Genomic DNA, 19220 nt, shown 5'->3' with positions numbered 1-19220 from the left:
GTGAACTGCCTCCAATGAATAACACCAGAGACCAAAATGTGATCTTGCCAAGCAACTTGTACTGTAACAGTAAAACTTCCCTACTCTTGTACTATGGGACAGCATTCCATTAGCCTTCCAGATTACCTGCTGCCCCTGTGTGCTAGTTTTTTTGTGTTTCGTGCACGAGTACACGTAAGTCTCTTTAGATTACTGCTTTCTGTAATTTTTCTCCATTTTTCTCCAATACTGTCCTTTTGTTCTGCCTTCCAAACTGAACAACTTCACAATTTTCCCACATAATACTCCATTTGCCTTTTTTTGTCCATTTATTTAATCTATCAATGTTTCTCTGAAAACTGTTTGTATCCCTCTTGCAACTTGTCTTCCACTTATTTTGTGTCACAGTTTAGTTAACACATAGGAGACAATTCGCCACATCATTTCTGCACTGGCTTACAAAAGAACAATTTGCAAAAGAACACTTGGCTTCTTCTGCCATAACCCTACACATTCTTCATTTTCAGATGAAAGTCCACCTGCCTGCACCACAACTTTACATTCATTGAGCATCCCTAAATATTGTAAAATGTTCCCTGAAGTGATTCACAGGAGCCTAGAAGACAATTTAAGAACTTTACCATGAGCCAGCTAAGGAGTCAGTCAGTCTCCTCAATAGGGATTATTTTCAGGGCTTTCAATTCTAAAAATAAAATTTTAAAATTGAGGCAAGAAGGAAGGAGAAGCAGGTAATAGGCAGAGGAGGAAATTTTTACAAATGTCGGAGAATCCAAAACTATGAATAAATCCAAAGAGGAAATCAGGGAAAATTCTATACTCAGTGTGGTGAGCATGTGGAACTCTCTCCTACAGGACATGTTGAAGTAAATAGCTTTGATGGTTTCAAAATAAAATGAACTGTGAATATACTTAAGGAAGGATTTCAAGACGGTTTGAACAGCAACCTTGAGCTTAATTAAAGCCCAACAGAGTCAACGGTCTGAAACAAAAACAGAAATTGCTGGAGAAACTCAGCAGATCTGGCAGCATCTATGGAAAGAAAGCAGAGTTAACAATCAGTCCAGTGATCCTTTATCAAAATGTGTAATAAATTTGATAACCTTCTCCAACCCTGACACCCTTCTCTATCTTTTCTGTCCAATTCCAGTCATTTGATCATTCTCGCCCATGCCTTCAACTCCTGGGGGGGCCTAAGATCCAACGTGGAATGTGTGTGTGAATGTTATGATGGTTACAATCATATCAATTGGATATGTCCTGCAAAGGCAGGTTGAATTGTATTGCATATTCTGCATTTTTCAAATCAAATTAGGAGACATGGTGGCTTAGCGGTTAACATTACTGTCTCACAGCACAAAGGACCAGGGTTTGATTCCAGCCTCAGGCGATTGTCTGTGTGTAGTTTGCACTTTCTCCCCATGTCTGCGTGGATTTCCTCCAGGTGCCCCAGTTTCCTCCACAGTCCAAAGTGGTGCAGGTTAGGTGGATTGGCCATGCTAAATAATTCATAATTCATAATCCAGGGATGAATTAACCATGGAAAATTCAGGGTTACAGGGTATGGGGGGGTCAGTATGGGCTGAATGGCCTGCTTCCATACTGTAGGGATTCAATGAATCAAAGTTCTGATTTGCTTTGTAAGCATTTTAAAATTTGCACATCCTGTCAAGTACAGAATTAGAAATTAGTTGTGGGGGTATTAGTATTATTTATTTCCAGAAATATCCTTTATTCATTTTTAAAAATAAACACCATACAAAAAACTGAGTTAAAACATTAATTACATAATTTGCAATACACAGGGCATGTTGCACCTAATATGCTTCTCAACATCTTAATAGTCACGTAACACATTCCATTTCAATCCTGTTAGCAAATTGTTTATGAAGACCCTTAAAGTGAACTGTCTCGTACAGCTGTGCTCTAGAATGTTCCCTTGGTCATTTTAAAGTTAGGTCGACCCGTGGACTCGAGTGTGCCGGATTAGGGCGGGGCCGTTCTTCCAATTGGCCATGTCGTCCTGATTGACAGCGCTGCTGCTCATATTCGGCCAATCAACGAGCGGGAGCACGGGCGTGGGCGGGAATATCTAGTTATTGACGGGAGGCCGACCAATCGGAGTGGGATATCTAGGGGGCGGTCCAATGGTGTTCGACGGTTTGGAGGCGGGATGGACTTCGGTTGATGGATTGATCTGTGAGCCAATTGAATGTGAAAATTGTGAAGGTCGTGATCCCGAAGGCGGGGACGGATCGGCCTCCGGATGATAGACGGGCAGTTGGACTAATGGAAAGTGAAGCCCTGACGAATAAGAATTGGAGGCGGGAACCATTCCGACGATGGACTACGGGGTGGACTAATCAGAAAGGAGGAAGCGAACGGTTTGGGCTAATGCGAAGTGTAGGGGCGGGGCGCCATCCGCGGATGGACCGACGATTGCACCAATCGAAAGGGAGAGCGTCCAGGACTGCAGCCACTGGGAGCGTGCAGGAGCTGGGGGCGGGATTTCCGGCGCGAGTTCTGGTAAGTTCGAGAAGGCGCATGGTGAGCTGGTCGAACTGCTGATGGATCAGGCAAAGGTAAGGGAGATGAAGGGACCTAAAATAAGCCCTTTTAGGAAGCGCTAAAAGATCATGCAATCAAACTCTCTGTCTTAAGCCGAGGACAGTAGTAGGACGACGTGTGGTAGCTGTGATTTATAATTGCACTGGCTGTGCTGGGGTGGAGCTTCATAGTTAGGCTTTATATGAGGTTGGATAGAAGATTAACAAATAGAACCTCAAAAGTAGTGACCTCTGGTTTACTCTCGGTTCTAAGCTCAAATAAGGGAATAAAAGGACAGAAGATAAATCAATGGCTGAAGATGTGGTGTAAGGTTCAGGGATTCAGGTCCTTTGGTTACTGGGATCTCTTCTGGGACAGAAATGATCTGTTCAAAAAGCATGGGTTTTTCCTGAATTGGAAAAAGACTAATATCCTAGTCGAGTAGAGTTGCTGGTTCTGTTAAGGGAGACTAAGGTATGTGGGGTGGGGGTGTTGGAGCAATCCTAAGTAGCAGAGTTGATAGAAAGACAGATGAAGACTTTCCTCAATCTGAAAAGAATAAGTCCAAGAGAATTAACTAACACTGATGAACTAAATGGCATTTATTTAAATGCAAGGGTCCTCAACAGGTAGGGCAGATGAACTCAGGGTATGTTTGTGAACATGGGATTGGGACATCACAGCTATGACCGAGATGTGTCTGAGGAATGGACAGGACCGGCTGCTCAATGTTCTGAGTTTCAGATATTAGAAACACAGAGGGAGTGGGAAGAGGGGGAGTTGAGTGTTTGATTAAGGAAAACCTTACTCGTGTAACTAGAGAAGATATTTCTGAAAAATTGTCAAGTGAAAATATATAGATTGAAGTTAGAGAGGAATGATCACGTTGAAGGATTTGTATTGTAGGTCCTTCCCTCCCCCCACCTCCTGTGGAAAAAAGTTAGAAGGAAATTAAAGAAATGTGTAGAGAAATCTTGGATATATATATATATAAGATTAATAAGGTTGTAATATGTGATTTTAACTGTCCAAACATTGACTGGGAGTAACATAGTGCTAGAGGTTTGGATGTGAAGAATTTAACTGTTCAAGAAAATTTTCTTTCATCAGCATGTAAATCCTTCTACTATGGAACGGGCAAAGTAAGCCCAGGGCTCTTGCCCAAAACATCAATTCTCCTGCTTCTTGGATGCTGCCTGACTTCTGTTTTTCCAGCACCCCAATCTCAACTCTGATCTCCAGTATCTGCAGTCCTCATTTTCTCCAAAATAAGGCAGGTCAAGTGACTGAAGTGACAGTAGGATGCTTTGAGTCCAGTGATCATTCTGTTAGTGTTAAAATAGTTATTGAAAAGGAATCACCTTCCATGAAAGCTAAAATTTTCAATTTAAGTAAGGCAGATTTTAATGTTACGAGACCTTTCAAAAGTTGATTGGTGTAGACTGTTCCCAGGTAAAGAGATGTCTGATAAGTGGGAGGCCTTCAAAAATGTGATAACGAGAGGTCAGAGGCAGTATGTTCCTGTTAGAAAGGTAAGACTGGTAGGATTAGGAAACAATGGATGGATAAAGTTTAGATTAGATTACTTAGTGTCGAAACAGGCCCTTCGGCCTAACAAGTCCACACCAACCCGCCGAAGCGCAACCCACCCATACCCCTACATATACCCCTTACCTAACACTACGGGCAATTTAGCATGGCCAATTCACCTGACCCGCACATCTTTGGACTGTGGGAGGAAACCGGAGCACCCGGAGGAAACCCACGCAGACTCGGGGAGAACGTGCAAACTCCACACAGTCAGTCGCCTGAGGCAGGAATTGAACCCAGGTCCCTGGCGCTGTGAGGCAGCAGTGCTAACCACTGTGCCACCGTGCCGCCCACGTTATTGAGGTTCTAGTCAAGAGTAAAAAAGAATCTCACATTAGATACAAACAACTGGGTTCCAATGAATTTCTCAGTGGCACTCTTAAGAGGGAGATCAGGAGGGCAAAGAGGGGGAATATGAAAACCTTGGCAGATAAGGTTAAGAATAATCCAAAGACATTCTACAAGTATGCTAAGAGCAGGAGAGCAACTAGAGAGAAAGCAGTGCCTCCTAACGATCAGAGGTTGTCTTTGTGTTGAACCTCAGGGGATGGGAGATATATTAAATGAATATTTCACATCTGTTTATACTGTGGAGAAACAAATGGAGGCCAGAAAACTCAAAAGTGTTGTTGTTTTGAAAACTGTTCACACTACAGTAGTAGTAGTGCTGGAAGTTTTACAAAATGTTAAGGTGGATAGATCTCTGGTACCAGATGTAGTGTGTCCCATGACTTTGTGGGAAGTTAGGGAGGTAATTGCAGGGAGGAAATTTGCCTGCATTTTCTCTAACCTGATTTAGTGCATCCATTGCTCCTGATGTGGTCTCATCTGCATCGGAGAGACTGAGTGCAGACTCGGGGACTGATTCAGGGAGCATCTGTGGTCTGTACGCTCCAATCAGTCCCACCTTCCCGTTACCAGTCATTTCAACTCCCCCAACAACATGTCCGTCCTGGGCTGCCTCCACCATCAAAAGACCAATGGTCTCGACATGTCGTTCACTAGTTTTCCAACCCTGCTCCCAGTCCCAGGTCCAGTCCTCTCTCTCCACCCCGTCCCTGGATCTGACCTAACCTGTTCATCTTCCTTCCCACCGAGCCACCGTTCCCACTGACCAATCACAATTACCTCATACCTCCATCCACCTATTGTCAACCCACCTACCTTTCCCCCAGACCCTCCGTCTATATATTTCTCAGCCCCCTACCCCCCTCCCCAGTCCTGATGAAAGGTTCCGACCTGGAACGTAGACTCCCCTGCTCCTCTAATGCTGCTTGACCTGCCGTGTTTTTTTTCCAGCACCACACTTGGTGGCTCTGCGGTCCTCACTATCTCCAGGAAAATGTGGGGCACCTTGCAGAAATATTTGTCATCTATAACTAGGGATGGGATACCAGATGACTTAAGAGTGGCTATTATTGTGTCTTGCTTTAAGAAGAAATGTAAGGAGAAGCCTTTTTTTAAAAAAAAAGTTGTTAATGAGTGGAATAAACTTCCACAGGATACAGGTGCAGTTGCAACATTTAAAATCCATTTGCATAAGTAAGAAATGTTTGGAGGGATATGTGCCAAGCACAGGCAGGTGTGAATAGTTTAGTTGGGATCATGGTCAGCATAGGCTAGTTGGACTGAAAGGTCTGTTTCTGTGTTGCACGACTATGTTTATAAGCTGTTTGGCTAGTCTCCTTCACCTCATCTTCAAGGTCCTTCAGTACAATTTATTTGCTTAACTAGCATCTTTTTAGCAACTTGTTTCGTCAGTCGTGTTTCATGATCACTTTGTGCTGTTCTGTAAACTTTTTTAGTACTCATGCTACATGAAAGCATTTGAGTAGAAAATTGTCTTGGAGGTTGGGGGAGTTGCACTATGACATAGTTATTATTTGATTGGTCAGTGTCAGGCACACCCCTGATATTCAGTTGTATTGACCTCACTAGGTCTGAATATCAAATACTGTGGAGAATCCACTTTTGCCTTTTGTTCACTACAACTTAAAATGCATTTTTACCTGGGTATCCAAGGTCTAGCTCATTCTGCTATTGTCAAAATAGAAATAATAGAACAGTGCAGGAATTCAAGTTTCAAGAATCCAAGGAAAAGTAGACATATTTGAGGGCAGGTTTCTGTCTCTTATTTCCTTTCTGATTAATGGCTAGCTCCAAGTGTCTGGTATCTCCGCTTTCCACATCTTCTGTCATCCTTGAAAGTGGGATGTGTGTATTCTGTAATCATATCCTGTCCTTCATTCTCAAGCTGCCAACTGAAAATATGGCAGCTGTTATGGGATCTTCACTTGCATGTTATTAGGGGAGGTGGTGGGTATGGCTACCATGTATTGATATCCTGATGACAGCCTCTGCATAGGAGCTGAAATAGTGTGCTGTCTCAAAAGTCTGCAACATCCAAAACCCCTTTGGAAATTGAGCTATCAGATTCATCTTGCAAATACGTTTGGGTTTGGTTGCTGTATCCTTCTTGGGTGCATTTTTTTTCTCTGACTTCCCCGATTATCTGGGATGAAGCATTGTTTCTGGATTATCAGTTGTATTTTCCTGGAAACTTCCTGCCAATTTGGGGATTGTGTAAATGAAGCAATAAATTCTAATTGCGGGCTCAATACACATGTGAACACTAAGGATTTCAAAACAGAGCAGATGTTGTTTCCTTTCCGATTGGATTTTTATTGGGTAGCGTGGTACTGCATGGAATTCATTTTTGCTGTATGATTAACAGTTGTCCTTTTCCAAAAGGCTGCCATTGTTAGCTGCCTGTACTCCGTATTACACTGTGCCAAAGAAACAGAAACCAGCTCAAATAAAATGAGGTCCGATCTTAAATCTGGATCAGTTTTAAGTAGGTGAATCTGAAGCACAGCTGGTATTCTAGAACTCAGTATTTTAAAATTCCAGACTGGATTTAAATTCTGCTGGCAGATCTCCCACCTGTTCCAAGAGGAAAACAGCAAAAAAGTCTTATTAGTCAGAAGTCATTTGTTAACTGGTCTTTTTCTCTTTAACAAGATAAAATGCTTGAAATTTACTTGCTGTTCTTCACCTGGTGAGAAATCCACTGCACCTTCCTGCTCAGTCTGCTGTATTTAAAAATTCACTCTCTACGTTAGAACCACTAAATGTTTTGTGTTTTGCTCAAAGTAAGACCCTTTAGAAATCAGCATGGGCGCCTGCCCTGTTGAGCCAATTAAAATTGGAAGCCGCCTTCAGCTCAGGTGGTTTCAGAGCACACGTAAGTGACAAACCCCACCGAATTGTTTGGGTTGGATTACAATCCCTTAATTTAAAATATCTCTCTGCAAACAATATGCTGTCACAGTTTGATGTTATAACAATGGTGTTCAAACTGTTGCTTGACATTAGAATATTCAGAGGAAAGTGCTGAATGACATTGAAGTAAGTTGTTTTTGGAGAGTGGAGGAAATATATTATTGAGTTGCTACCAGCTGCTAGTGGTAACAGAAACACCCTTTACTGGTTTTTGCCATCTTGACTTTGCTAAACGGTGAATTGGATAAGTATGTTGGTGTACAACTGTGCCTCTGGATTTTGTTTACTGATCAGCGTCCCATACCTTCCCCCACAGCTTCCAAAGCGATAGTGTAAACATGAGCCACAATGGGTTTCAGTAACTTGCTTTTTTAAAGTGCAGCAATTTCTTCCTCAGTTCATTGTTGTAAAACAGTTATTTTCCCAAATCAGTCCACTAACAAAAGTCCAGGGGAAAAAAAAACAAGACGTGACCTTTCTCAGTGCACTGAAATGGTTCTGGAGCAAAAACAGAAATTGCTGGCAAAACTCAGATCTGACAACATCTGTGGAGAGAAATTGGAGTTAACCTTTCGTGTCCAATGAACCTTCTTCAGAATTGTACAATGCACGCTGCTCCTGCAGAATATTTCCTTGTCCATGTTTAACCTGGAGTTGGACTTGGAAGTCTAAAATCAATTTGAGCAACTGCTGTTCAGTGCACACCACTACGCAATGGGCCAATACAGAGTGTCTGTACACTAGGATTCCCCAAAGATTTTCTGATGGAAAGTTTCCAATGTGTGCTCTGAATAGGTCTAAAAGCACATATTCCCCAGCCCTTCACCTCACTTTAGCTGTTTGTTTTTGAATGTGTATTGCCCAAAACTGACTGTCTATGTTTTCAGAACGATGGTCGCATAATCTGGTCCAGGGGATCTCACTTGCTGTCGAGCATCATTGGGATATTAAACTGACTTTGTAAATCTATAAAGTCACGTAGATATGTCACTGTGGTACTCACTGATACCATGTTGTGTCATCTGGTGTGATAATGAAGAGTCAAGTTGGAGTGTATATACTTGTAGCTGAAGAAGCTCTTGTAGAATTATGGTAGTGTCCCTACCTCTGAGAGATGAGACCCAGGTTTGAGTCCCCCTGTTCCAATGGTGTGTAATAACAATTCCAAACAGGCTCATTAGTAGAATATCTTAGATATTTTCAGTGCCAGCAATGCACTTATGGCAAATATATAGTTGTGACAGGGTTTTGTATTCACCTACAACTTGCTGCAATTAAAAATCTGTTATTAGTTGAGATCAGAGCTTGAGAAATTCTTCAGCTTTCAGTGATACCCTTCCAATCCTGCGATATGGTGTGACCTTGTGGCACTGAGTACTGAATCGAATTATAGCTATCATACTGTAGTGTCTGTACTCGATAACCTGATGAATTTAACTGGAAGCTAGAAAATTAGTTACTACTTTGAAGAGCTGTTGCAAAACACCTTCAAAAATCTGAACCTCCTGCAGAGAGAAGGTATTCTTAATATCTCTAATAGTCAGTTGAAGGCACTACACAGCAAATTGGAAGTGTCAGGAAAAGTGCTATATTCATAAACTATGGTGCAAAGGTTTTTCAGCTCATCTGTTAACCGATTGACTTGCTTACATGAGATATTATATTTAGAACTGTGTTTACAGGAAGATTCTACCTCCTGAACATCCACAAGAAAAGATTCACTCTAATGCCTGTTTTATCAGTCGATTTGAATATATTTACTGGGTTCAAGATTTGTCCTGCTTAAGCCAGGAATAAATCCAAATTTTAGACTTGAAAGGACTGCCCTGCTTTTCTATTTGTGAATTAAGCTGAATGTAGTAAAAGCTGCCCCTTGAAAATTTTGCTTTTGTTATCATAAAATCGAGACTACATTTTAACTGCCAGCTTTAAATCTCCCTTTCGCTGGTGTCAGTGCAGTCGCTGAGTGAAGTTTATGTTGTCTGGGGGATTTTTGAGAAGTTGCTGCAGTGTAGTTTAGCATGGATTCCGATCCAGCACTCCCTTGGTGTTTAGTTGCAGGTCACTGGTGTAACGCATGGTTCCCAGAGCCAAGTTTTACTAAGCTGCATTGGTATTTTCAGAACTGTTTATTAATAAAATGGATATAAATGATCCCTAATGAAAGGGAAAAAAATGAGTACAGAAAGATTATAGCGGCTCTGTGTAGGTTCAAGACGACAGCTGTCAATGTCTGAAGAATTCTTCAGTATATGGGTGAATAATATTAGATTATTGATTGGTGCAGCTGCACACGATGAGACAAGGATCATCTAGTACACTAACTTTCTTTTACATCTTCCCTTTCCCCTAATAGATCAATGAACTTAAAGAGAAGGGCAATCAAGCCCTGAGCGCTGGGAAGATAGATGATGCCATCATATGTTACAGTGAAGCCATTAAGCTGGACCCCAAGAACCATGTACTTTACAGCAACCGATCTGCTGCCTATGCAAAAAAGGGGGAGTATCAAAAAGCCTATGAAGATGGAAGCAAAACTGTTGAGATTAAACCAGATTGGGGCAAGGTAGGTAAACGGCCATTCTGGAAAAAGTCAAACCATGTGTAAAAACTGTATCACAGTCAGTCAGTGTATCTTGAAACTAGTTTGTTGATCTTGTAGCACGTTGCAGGATGTTTGAAAGATGTGATCAGATGCTGTATAATTGCAAATTGATGTGTTTTTATGCCTTCCGATGACTAAAGCTCCCTCTTCCTTATTTCGATAATGCAATTGAATCTTTGAAATTTCCCTGGCCAACCAGGGTGGGCAGATAGTATCACCTGTCTGAAAAAAGTTATGTTTGACAATGTGCTTGTAACCAGCTGCTTCATTGGTGGGTTAAACTTCGTTCTGAGCTCTAATCTAAAAATGGAGGCTTGGACCCAGCTTTGTAACTCCCAGTGAGAGTACTGCTAACTAAGCATGGCTATCCTTAATGATTCTGCTGCATTAAAATGTCAGCTTGGAGTGACACCATTTGAGCTCAAGTAGCTACTCCACTAGATATCTGCTTGGGTTATCAAAGGAGCATTGTTGGAGATGAAGTACTGTCTCTAGGCCCTACCTGCTTGTTCAGTTGAATGTGGAAGATAGTGACACATCTCGTGGAAGAAACTAAGGAATTGTTCCTCTTGCCCTGGCAAACCTTAATTCATCAGCTAATAATGGCTGAAACAATTTCTTTTTAATAATTGTGCCACACATAGGGTTACTCGAGGAAGGCTGCAGCCTTGGAATTCCTTAATCGTTTTGAAGAAGCAAAGAAAACCTATGAGGAGGGTCTGAAACACGAACCAGGAAACACACAGCTGAAAGATGGATTGCAAAAAGTGGATGCCAAACTAGCAGGTGAGAAACTAACTGCAGTACTTACCATCTAGTTCATGTTGGGTGGAAATGGCAGTCTCTCTGTTTAATTCCTTTACGTTCAGAGGGGTACAATATTGTAGCAGTCTTGCTGTCACAAAGTTGGAGTGAAAGGCTGAATCAAGGTAAGAGAGGGTAAGGTTTGTATGTCCAATTTCTGAGATGTCAGTCTTGATTTGGTGCACCACCTGGTGAGCAGGGAGAAAAGGCAATGCTGAGCAACAGTCACTTTCCTGTTGCAAAAGAAAAATCCAAATTGATCTCAAATGCTTCAGAACAGATCATGTGCCTAAAGAATTTGAAGCAGATGGGGCATTGAAATGGACTGGAATAATTCATTATATAAGCTACTTCTGAGATGTTTTGACATAATCAATTCTTTGGTGTTTGGATAGTAACCTTGCAGAGGAGACACTTGCAGCACCTGTCTTTTTGTCCCTTATAAATAGAATGAATACCAAGCAGGTAAACCCTTCCACATTGCTGCCCAGGCAATGAAGATAACAGTTTGGTACATTGCTATTTACAAATCCAACCCTGATAATTCAAATTCCTTGGGTAGAACTGGCTGATGATTCAAAGTTTACTTTTGCTGTTCAGAAGCCATTGTCTGCTGTTTAGCTTATTTTTTCCAAACTATTGAATCGTATTTTCAGCATATCATAAAGAATGATTCTTTTGGTTAGACACAAATATTTTCTTTTACAGAAAAGAAGTTCATGAATCCATTTGCTTCTCCAAATCTGTACCAGAAGCTGGAGAATGACCCCAGGACAAGGGCGTTGCTAAGTGACCCTAGCTACAGGGAAATGATTGAGCAGCTGAAAAACAAACCTTCTGATTTAGCCACGTACGTATAGTCCCTTCCTCTTCAGAGTATCCCCAATAGTTTGGGAGAACTTAATGTTAGCTATAGAATTTATTTGAAGTAATTTGGGATGCTAGTTAATATCTGACTTTACACCGTGTATAGTACTGTTCTGGCTTAATTTCAACTCCATGAATTTGTAATGTGGAGTTAAGATCTGCTGAAGTGAGTACTATGCAGTGGATATTGAATGAAGTCATACCAGCTTATGTCCTCCCTTCAACAAATGGCAAGTTTTGGTGCCCTTACCACACTTTCTCCCATTCTGAAGATGCACAAAGGATGTTCCTAATAGTGGGGAGTCCAGAACGAAAGGTCATGTTGTAAGGATAAGTGATAAACCTTTTTAGGACTGGGGTGAGGAGAAATCTCTTCACCCGAAGAGTAATCAACCTATAGAATTCATTAACTCAAAGTGGTTGAACTTAAAACATTGTTTTCAAGAAGGAGGTAGATATAGATCTTGTGGCTAATGGGATCAAGGGGTGTGTGTGTGAGACCATGTCATATTGAATGGTGGAACAAGCGTCAGGGGTCAAATAGCCTACTGCTGCTGTCTGTGTCTATGCTGACCTTCGCCAATACAGTTCCATATGTTTCAAGGCAGGCAAATAATTGCCTATTAATGTAGAAATTAAACATTGCTAAAAGGTGACATGAAGTTTTTAGACTTGGACTTACACACACTCCTCAAAATTGAGACACATGAAATTAGATTAGAAAGGGACCAATAATTTATGAAGCATGAAGGTGGTGCTGATTGATTGATGTGGGGAAGTAGCAGGATCTCTTAATTGTCAACCTTACTTAGCTAACTGAACTAAGATCAGGTAGGCCGACTGGTCAAGACATTGCCATGAGGAATGCAGCAGGGATTGGAAGTCTCTATAACACTCTCTTCAATGAAGATGGTGCAGTCTATTTTTATAATGCACTAGAAATCGAGCCATGCTACTCCCAGAGTCGTCATCACAATTAAAGGTTCAATTAAAATACATAGAATGCCTCAATCTTCCTGACTTTTCGATCCAAGTTAAGAGGAAGCATAGACCATGTTTCTGCATTCGACAACGATTGCTACAGATTATTTATTCCAAATAGATTCTAGCTACAGGTGAACAATCATGAACCATTGACTATAACGAAGTTAAAAGCTTAACCCCCTTTTTTATAAAATTCCTCCTACACACATGTAGACAGACCCAAAAGCTTGAAGGCAGTTTAAGTGTCCCTGTCCATAGGGTTTGTTGAGATAATCAGTTTTTGTTTTTTGGCTTGACAGACTTGCTGTGCCTTGATCCTCCTTCTCCAGGTACTTTCTCTTGTTTGTAGGAGGCACAGAGCAACTAGTTGTAATATTATTTTATATACTGGTCAAAAACCAAGCTTAAAGTAGTTAATGAGGTGAGGGATAAACTGGCTTTTTACAGGCTTGGGTGTTTTGGTTGCAGAAAAAAGGACAGTTTCTTTTTGGATGATTTGGGGTATCCGTGTTGGACTGGGGTGTACAAAGTTCAAAATCTCATAACACCAGGTTATAGTCCAACAGGTGTACAGTCCCACAACCACCTGATGAAGGAGCAGCACTCTGAAAGCCAGTGCTTCCAAATAAACCTGTTGGACTGTAACCTGGTGTTGTGATTTTCTTTTTAAACTTTTGGAGATCTGGTGGCTTCTGACCAATGACCTCCACAAGCTGTTCAGCCATCTGGTAGACATTCACTGTTGGTAAGCAGAAGGTCTTCAGTCATCAACAATTCTAAAGATATATTAACTACTTTGTTGCTGGCCAAATCATTTTCATACCCTGGATCCAGCTTGTCTGTAGTAACTTCCCCCACTACTTTAACAAACAGCAGTGTAAACAGTACTTGCAATGAATGTCAGCAGGTAACTTTCTTTTTAAAATCCTTCCACAGTCCTTAGTTTTTATCACCGTCCTTTTCCCATCTCAGTTCAAAGTATGGATAAGTTCTTTTTGCCAACACAGGTAGTGTCCTTTGTTTGTATATGTAGCCTCTAGTACATAAGAGAGAACATCTATTTGCAAGCCCAATGGATTAAATTTTGTTTTGGTATAATTCTTAGCACAGTCTGGATTTGTTTTGTAAGTGTTGTTGAATAATCAAATTACATCTAGTGCTGGTTGTTAACCCTGACGTGTTTAGGTAAATCTGATAAAAGGGCAGTAGTAGTCCTATTCAACATGGCAGTTAATATAGTTTTTAATACCTCTATTGACACCAAAAGAAATGGTGTTGTCTTAGAATCCTGTCTAGGCATAACTTGTTAACTTGGTGCTAAGATGGAGCAAATCAGAACTGTGCTGCGTGATAATGTCAATCCTGATTTAAATCATCACTTGCTGTATATCATACAGTCTCATGTACCTGTGACCACCATGTTTGACCTCTCGGATGCCTAGCCTACCTCCCTCCTGGAATGAGGAGATTTCTCAAAGATTTGAGCAACAGCTGATGCTAGCCATTAAAATACACAAGTAGTATTGTTCACAAACAGAATGCTGCCATTGAACCAAAAAGATATTGTGTGCCATGCAAATTAGTAATGCGATGAGTTTCGCTGCCAAAGTGTGCAACAGTTGGTGGAATATGTCAAATAATACGTTCCTTTGACTGTCCTTGGTACAGCAGTGTTTTAACAATACTCGAGCAGTCCGTGCTTACAAATTTCAGAACACAGTAGCCAGAACCAGGTGTGATTCTGCTATTCAACAACCTTTACTTAACAATCCGTACTACGAATTGCACTGGAAACTAATTTTGGAATCGTTTGATCTCAGTACATTTTATCTGTATGCACGAGGGGCTACATTCTCACAACCATTTTCTGTGTGGGAAAAGGGGTTTGTGTATCCATATGTAGCTTTTTAAATCTATGAAAGGAATATGAAGACTGCCAATCCATGCAATGTCCTGACCAGTTGGTCTATGTACCTGATCTGAATTTAATCAGGTAGCTAAGATTGACAGGTAACAAATCCTGTTGCATCCCTATGCTAGCCATCGCACAACCAATCAGTGCCCTCTTCTCATGCTATGTAAATTACTGATCCCTTTTGAAGTTTGGTTCTTTCATCTCAGTCCTGACAAGTGAAAGTTGAAAAGTTTAGACTGTCTCTCTTTTTTTTAGTGATGTTGGCAAATAAGCCATTAAATTTCAGCCTGCTACATAAAAGGGTTCTACTTCACGGAGTAGTTGGGATCTCCATGCTGTGTGGGGTGGGGGGTGAGTAGGGGAAAGTTCAGTCAGTGTTTGAATTGTAGTTAGACTGCAGGACTGCTGTGAGAAGGCAGGAGAATGATGCGCAGTGAACTAATTCAGAGAGTTGGTGTAGACTTGATGCGCCAAATGGTCGTCTCCTGTGCCATGGCCGAATGGGATCCTGAGAATCCAGTTTGACCTATCAACAATGTTGTGCCTAAATAGCCTTAAAAAATTTCAGACTGTAGTATTTAAGAAAAGTACAAAGACAAAAGATTTCCAGTTGTTTCTTCCAGTTGGGGAGCAAAATGTAGGTTGTTGAAGGAATAAATGAATGCCATATAAACAGCTGGTGTCTTTTACTTTCACAGGAGACTGCAAGATCCTAGAATTATGACGACTTTAAGTGTTCTGCTTGGAATTGACCTTCAAGGAGCAGAGGAGGAAGAGGAAGAGACTCCAGCTCCACCTCCACCGAAGAAGGAAACCAAACCCGAGCCAATGGAGGAGGAACTCCCTGAAAATAAAAAAAAGGCACGATGCTGTTGAAAGGGGCACAGGAATTCAGTCAAGTTTATTTTCCCTCATTCAGGCTGGTGCTGTTCTAAATGTGTTCCTTTAATCTTTAGGCATTGAAAGAGAAGGAATTGGGCAACAATGCCTATAAGAAGAAAGACTTTGAAACGGCGTTAAAGCATTACGAGCAGGCTGCTGAGCTTGACCCTACGAGTATGACCTATTTAACCAACAAAGCAGGTGAGGGTTACAGTGAATTGTATTTGGCTTTGTTTTCCTTTTGAAGGTGCTTGATCCCCAGCATCTGGTGGGTTAGAAGTTTGAGCCAATGCTTTTATTTCCTTATCCTTGGATCACTGGTTTGATTCACTTGCATTTAGCCTTTTATTTTTCTATTTTTAAGTAAATAATTCCCAAGTCGCCACTGGAGTGAAATTTATTCATTCTGGCTTATCAGAAAGCCTAGTTAAAGATTTTGACAAACCGGTAGCATCCTGTATTGTTTTAGGAGAACGTCACTGGTCTGCTTTCTTGGGTATTGTTTGATGTTGGAACTTTTTTTTAAAAAAAAAAGAAAGATGTCCAACCGGTCATCTAGTTGTTTAGACACTGTGATGGAATAAGATGCATAATCCTTTGTGATTTTTTTGCTCCTCTTTCCTTTTCCTGAACCTCATTTTCCTTGTTTTAAGTGAAAGACATTCACTTAGGAGTTGAGGGGAAAGAGAGGTGGAAGTTTTCTTTAAGCTATTCCAGTCTAATTAGCTTTTCCCATGTTTTGAGATAGCAACACTGGATACCTGTTTGTCCAATCTCTCTTTAAATCAGTGCACTGTATGAAAAGGTCGAAACACAGGAGAGGAAATTATTTGCTTCCTGTTTTTTTTCCTTTGAGAAAGGGTGCTTGCCTTGGAACATAGACTCCTTTTGGTTCATCATGTCTGTGATGCATTGTGCTACCACCAACGCACCATTTTTCCCCCCACAGCCTTGCAACTTCTTTCAGCTAATAATCTGATTCTCTATTGAAAGCCGAGAATGAATCTGCCTCCGCTGCATGCAGTCCGGCAGTGCATTCAAGTCCTAACCGTTTGGTATTTTTAACAAGCTTTTTCTGAGGAATATCTCCTGAAATATTCTATCCTTGCAGCTGTGTACTTTGAACAAAATGAATTTGAGAAATGCCGCGAAATCTGTGAAAAAGCCATTGAAGTAGGACGGGAAAATCGTGAAGATTACAGGCAAATTGCAAAGTAAGTAATCCATGTGTCATTTGTCTAATAAGCTATATTACAAACTTGTGCTGAACTCAATGTAAGAGTGCATGTCACTATAAAATTCTGAAGCTTAACCAACCGGTCATTGGTTTTTATGTCTTGAATCAATATCGCCTTTTAGATCTAGTTTATCATTTTCAGCAATGTTTGAAGTGAATGCCACCACTAAGTGGAGCACTGCACATACAGAATGAGAGCACTGCATGGCTGTGTAACACCACAGTGACAAAGTTACAACGCCTGGTGCTTGCGAGGCTAACACTCTGTCCTGGAGCAGTTAGATTTTGTCAATGTTTTGACCCATGCACAGATGGCTTCCAGGACGCTCCTTAACAATTGATACAAAAACTGCCTGTAACCCTTAGAACCCAGAACAAAGTCCAAAAGTGGGGGAAGTTCTGTTCAGGAAGATTTAGATTTTACAGAACTTAACTTGCATAAACTATTTGTGTGTACAATTTTTCTTTAGCTTTGGCAAATAGGACAAAGCAGAATCCACAAAATATACAAGTAAATGAGCAAAAGAGTAACTCGGGAGAGAATAAGGCCTCTTTAAAGATCAAATGAAGCCGTCCATGTGTGGAACCAAAGGTAATGGGTGAGATCCTAGTCATATTTCATAGAATCCCCACAGCGTGAAAGCAGGCCTTTCAACCTATCAAGTCCACACCAACCCTCTGAAGAACATCCCACCCAGACCCAAAGGGCCTAGGAATTGCACATGGTCCTGAAATTAGAAAAATGAAAAATCTTGCATTTCAGTAAGGCAGACCAGGATAGGATTTGCACAGTTAATGTAGGACCCTGGTGAGTATTGCTGAACAGAGACAGAGGGGTACAGGTATGTAATTCCTTCAAAGTGGTGTCACAGGTAAGCAGGGTGGTGAAGTTTGGCATATTTCTCTTAGTTAGAGCATTGAGTATAGGAGTCGGGACATTATTTTACAGCTGTAAAAGATATTGGTGAGGTCATATTTGGAGTACTGTATACAATTCTGGTCTCCCTGCTGTAGGAAAGATGTAAAAAAGACTTACAAGGATGTTATGGAGACTGGAACATTTGAGTTATATGAAGAGGCTGGATAGGCTGGGACATCTTTCCCAGGAGCAGAGGATGCTGAAGGGTGACCTGTTTGAGTTTTATAAAATCCTGATGGCCATAGATAAGGTGACTAGCCAAGGTCATTTTCTCAGATGGGGGAATCCAAAACTAGAGGACATAAGTTTTAAGGTGAGAAGGAAAGATTTAAAAAGGACCTGAGAGGGGGCAACTTTCCAGAGGGTGGTACGTGTATGGACCAGGCAGCCAGAGGAAGTGGTACGATCATAACATTCAAAAGGCATTTGGGCAGATACATGGTTAGGAAATGTTTAAATGGATATGGGCCCACCACAGGCAAATAGAACTAGTTCAATTTAGGAAACTGGTTCAGTGGATGAGTTGAGCTGAAGGCCCTGTTTCCATGCTGCATGACTCCAACTCTATCCTCCAAATGGGCATAAACTGTGACTTGATTGAGGCTGTTTTGATGGTGGGTAGATACCTGATTGGTGAAGTTCAAACACATCTCAAAATCTCGGATGTGCCGAGGGAAGAATCAATAAGTAACAGGCATTTCCTGAGGAGAGGTGTGTCTTTCAGTTCGCTGTTACCATGGGCTCCACGAGAGGAAACTGAACAGACTACAGTTGAAGGTCAAGGGAGAAGAACATAATTGTTTTGCTTTTAAAACTAATTGTTCCTGTTTAACCTTGAGTCAGAGGTATTGGTAATCCATAGTATCCTATTGGGTTGTGGTGATTAAGTTTCATGGTCTTTATCCTGGTTTGCATAAACAATTTTGTGATTGCGATTTAATTGCACCTTGGGCGAAGGGAGCAAAACGTGCAAATGATGTCAACTTCTCACGTAACTACATTTTGTTGACGACATCCTTTCAGGGCATACGCACGAATTGGAAACTCCTACTTCAAGGAAGAAAAGTACAAAGATGCTGTTCACTTCTACAACAAGTCTCTTGCAGAGCATAGGACTCCTGACGTCTTAAAGAAATGTCAGCAAGTGAGTGTTCCCTTTCTGAAGAAAGATGCCTGAGCAGGCAGATGTATTTATACCTCATGATCCAGGCCAGGAAATATTGCAAGCCCCAAGTCCATAGCTCTGAGGCAGTAATACAAAGCACTGAGCCACCATGCCTTCTGCTTTACTGGAATTCCTATAGTGAAAGACTGATGTCAATATCTGTTTATGCATTTTGTTCAGTTTTCTTCTGGGCTTTATTTTCTAAATAACTCTCTTGTAGGCTGAAAAGATCCTAAAGGATGCAGAGCGAGCAGCTTACATCAATCCTGAGCTTGCCCTTGAAGAAAAGAATAAAGGCAATGAATTCTTCCAGAAAGGTAACGTCACATTAACGATTAGGTTTTGCAGATCTTAAAGTGCAGTAAGAGTAGGGTGTAACTGGAATGTGTTTCATTCCTTTGTTCTTAAGATTGTTTTGTAAATTGG

General features: G+C 41.1%; 1 protein-coding gene across 1 annotated transcript in view; it reads left to right on the top strand.

The window, feature by feature from the left end:
• The first annotated feature begins 2495 nt into the window (after window positions 1–2495).
• Window positions 2496–19220, top strand: part of stip1 (stress-induced phosphoprotein 1) — a 30161-nt gene continuing 13436 nt past the window's right edge. The window contains exons 1-9 of the mRNA XM_060855621.1: window positions 2496–2579; window positions 9773–9982; window positions 10666–10807; window positions 11534–11675; window positions 15290–15452; window positions 15548–15674; window positions 16585–16687; window positions 18653–18773; window positions 19015–19111. Coding sequence (XP_060711604.1) covers window positions 2565–2579; window positions 9773–9982; window positions 10666–10807; window positions 11534–11675; window positions 15290–15452; window positions 15548–15674; window positions 16585–16687; window positions 18653–18773; window positions 19015–19111 — 1120 coding nt within the window. The 5' untranslated portion in view covers window positions 2496–2564. The remainder of the gene's footprint in view (window positions 2580–9772; window positions 9983–10665; window positions 10808–11533; window positions 11676–15289; window positions 15453–15547; window positions 15675–16584; window positions 16688–18652; window positions 18774–19014; window positions 19112–19220) is intronic.

Source organism: Hemiscyllium ocellatum, chromosome 46 (genome assembly GCF_020745735.1).
Source record: "Hemiscyllium ocellatum isolate sHemOce1 chromosome 46, sHemOce1.pat.X.cur, whole genome shotgun sequence".
In the NCBI taxonomy this organism is placed as follows: Eukaryota; Metazoa; Chordata; class Chondrichthyes; order Orectolobiformes; family Hemiscylliidae; genus Hemiscyllium; species Hemiscyllium ocellatum.
Note: the sequence above shows the minus strand (reverse complement) of the source record. Positions and strands in the feature narration are given on the sequence as shown.